A 2,849-nucleotide genomic window follows, 5' to 3' on the forward strand; every position below is an offset into this window, starting at 1 on the left:
TTACAAACAAAACAAAATAATAAAACAAGATTCAATTTCAGTAAAAAGTACAATCAGTTAATTTGAAGGGACTCTAATGGTATTTCTTGTTTGAAATAATACATCTCATGAGGAATATCTGGTGCGTCTTGTTCCATCCACATGATAAAGGCATTAAATATATTTTTACGAGTGCAACTTGTTAAAATATAACTGTGGTACCATTCAAAGACAACAACACAAATAATTACACCAAGAAACACATCAACACTATAATGCCTTCGTAACATAACAAATAAACACCATCCAATCATAACATATACCCAGACATATAATGAAGTTAATGTAATTTTTAAAGGATATCCATAGGAAGTAACCCGTTTCCAGTTGAATGGATTAAAATCAATAATAGGAACTCTTCCAGAATAATGTGACCAAAACAAAGCTATTAAAGTGATGGACATAGTATGACCACTAAATAATTTATCTACAGTTGAGAAATGAAGACCTGTCATAATGTAAAATCCTTCTAAGAATGGATTTGAATTAACAGTAGTTTCAACTCGAGATGGGTCAGGTAAGATAGTTAAATAAACACAAACCAATCGAATTGCAAATAACACTCCCATTAAAGTAAAATACCTTCGTAAAATAATTAAACGATACTTAGTTATGAAAAATCTAAATACTAAACATATAATAATGATTGCTCCAAGATAAATATCTGCAAATTGAACAATATCAACAAATGGCATTAAAGTAAATCCAATATCATCTAATATGAATTGTTGGTATTTAATATCTGGATGGAACCTATAAAATATTCGTTGATTTTCTTGTGAAAAACAAATTACTACTCCACTAAAATACCCTGTAGTTATTGTAAGTAAAATAGCTACACATAAAGGATGTGTTAATCCAACAATAATTGATTGCATTGGATTATGAATTAAATATTGTAAACATGTTAATATAAAGAATAATGTGTCTTTTAATCCCCCAATAATACCACATGGTGGATATACCGCATTTTGTTCTGATGGTAAAATTAAATAATAGTCTCCTTCAATCATCTTCTTATTTCCGCTTTCATCAACTCCATTAACAATAAGATGTTGCTGTTGTTGTTGTTGCTCTAACTCCATTAAATGAATCAAAAATTAAGTTCTTATGAAGGGTTTATAAGGTAGTAACAACACAGTCATCAAAAAAAAACATTTCATTATAAAAAAGAAGTAACTTTCGAGTAAGAAAGAAGGGAATTTTTTATTACTTCAATACTACATTCTTCTTCTTTACTTTTAGTAAAAAGATAACAAAATTTAAAAAAACAACATTAATATAAATATGAGAAACTAACTTAAAACACTTTTTGGTATTTATGACTCATTTGTTCGATTATAACAATAAAAATACTTTTTAAATATTTCAAAATGAAAAAAGAAACAAAGAACAATATAACAACGATGATAAACAATTATGAAATTAATTACAAAAATTTAGAACATCGAATGACATAAAGAACTACTTTCAGAACAATCAGAAATAATAGTATAAAATTGAGTAGAACATGGAGTAAATGCTGACAAGTCATTGCTTGGAGATGAAGATTGATAAATCATTGAAAGATCAGTAAAATAATTTAGTCCACATAAATTTAGAAGTTCATCAGTAACTCCAACTTCATTTAAAGTATTTCGATTTATAATAGTAGTATGTTTTACTTGATGATTACCATTAATTGCATTTCTTAATTTAGATGTAATTGGTTTAAGCATTTCAGAAGTAACTATTTTACCATTAGGAAGAATATATTTTTTCCATACAAAGAAATGAAGTGTTCTCATAGTCATTTTTCTAGCCATAACCTGACATGTTAAAGTCATTCCTTTTTGAATTAAAAAGGAGCTTAAATAATTACTAAAAACTGCTTCTTTATTTTTGGTTTTTCTTTTTCTTAAACAATTTGCATTTTCTTTTTCTATTAATTCATTTTCATTATTTCCCCAAAGAATAAGATTAGGATTAGTTTGTGCATCTGATTCTAATATTGGTAATTTCTCATAACATAATGTTTGAATTTCTTCTAACTGTGTTAAAGGAGAAATTACTTCTGAATTAATGTTAAGTTCATTTGTAGATCGAATTCTTTTCTCTCCCCATAGTTTTCTCATGGCACACTCAAATAAAACACCATCCCTCAATACTGTAGATCCTGTTTTAACTTCATTGTCAATAATAATTTTATCTCCAACATAGACTTTTTTTGCAAATGAACTCATTTTAGTTTTATTAAATTGAACTTCAGCACCCATAAGAATGGCAAATAATAATGTATCTGCGTTACATTCAGCTCGAACATTTCTACTAGCTCGTTGTTTTTGAGCTTCAACTGATGTTGTTTTCATTTGTATTGTATTTTTCCTTATTTGAACTTAAATAGGCAGCACAGCATTTTGCCTATCATATCTAAAGGAAAAGCTTTACAAAACTTGACTACATTTTAATTTTTTGATTATTTTCTTTAAGTCGTCTTTTTTTCAACCTTCGATTCTAATTCCATTTTGACTTTCAAATGTTTATCAGTCTTTCCTTTCCTAATTCTTCGGGATTATCCTCTTAATTAATCACTTTTTTAAAAATGACAAATTTCTCATTGCCTATTAAACCTTATATTCCATCCAAACTAGATTCAAAAGAATTTGCCTGTCTAATACTGAAAAAAATATCATTCTTAATGAGAAATTCTCTTTCTTCTTATCCATCAAATAACAAAATTTAATACAAATTTAATAATAATAATAAATTAATATTCAACATGAAAATCAAAGTTCCATTTGATTTGTGAGGAAAATATGGCAGGAAAGTGC

The 2,849-nt window shown here is 27.1% G+C and overlaps 2 protein-coding genes across 2 annotated transcripts; both read right to left on the reverse strand.

Moving 5' to 3' along the window:
• Positions 1-53: 53 nt before the first annotated feature.
• On the reverse strand, positions 54-1,124 carry ENU1_134810 (membrane-spanning protein, putative; the record flags this gene model as incomplete). Its single annotated transcript, XM_008860161.1, has 1 exon — positions 54-1,124. One exon carries the CDS (start codon positions 1,122-1,124, stop codon positions 54-56), a length of 1,071 nt encoding a protein of 356 aa, XP_008858383.1.
• A 354-nt stretch (positions 1,125-1,478) lies between these two features.
• ENU1_134820 (hypothetical protein) lies at positions 1,479-2,387 on the reverse strand (the record flags this gene model as incomplete). The annotated part of the gene is made up of 1 exon (XM_008860162.1): positions 1,479-2,387. One exon carries the CDS (start codon positions 2,385-2,387, stop codon positions 1,479-1,481), a length of 909 nt encoding a protein of 302 aa, XP_008858384.1.
• Between the last annotated feature and the right edge of the window lie 462 nt (positions 2,388-2,849).

This window comes from Entamoeba nuttalli, assembly GCF_000257125.1.
Source record: "Entamoeba nuttalli P19 unplaced genomic scaffold asmbl_5632, whole genome shotgun sequence".
NCBI classification, from domain to species: Eukaryota; Evosea; order Mastigamoebida; family Endamoebidae; genus Entamoeba; species Entamoeba nuttalli.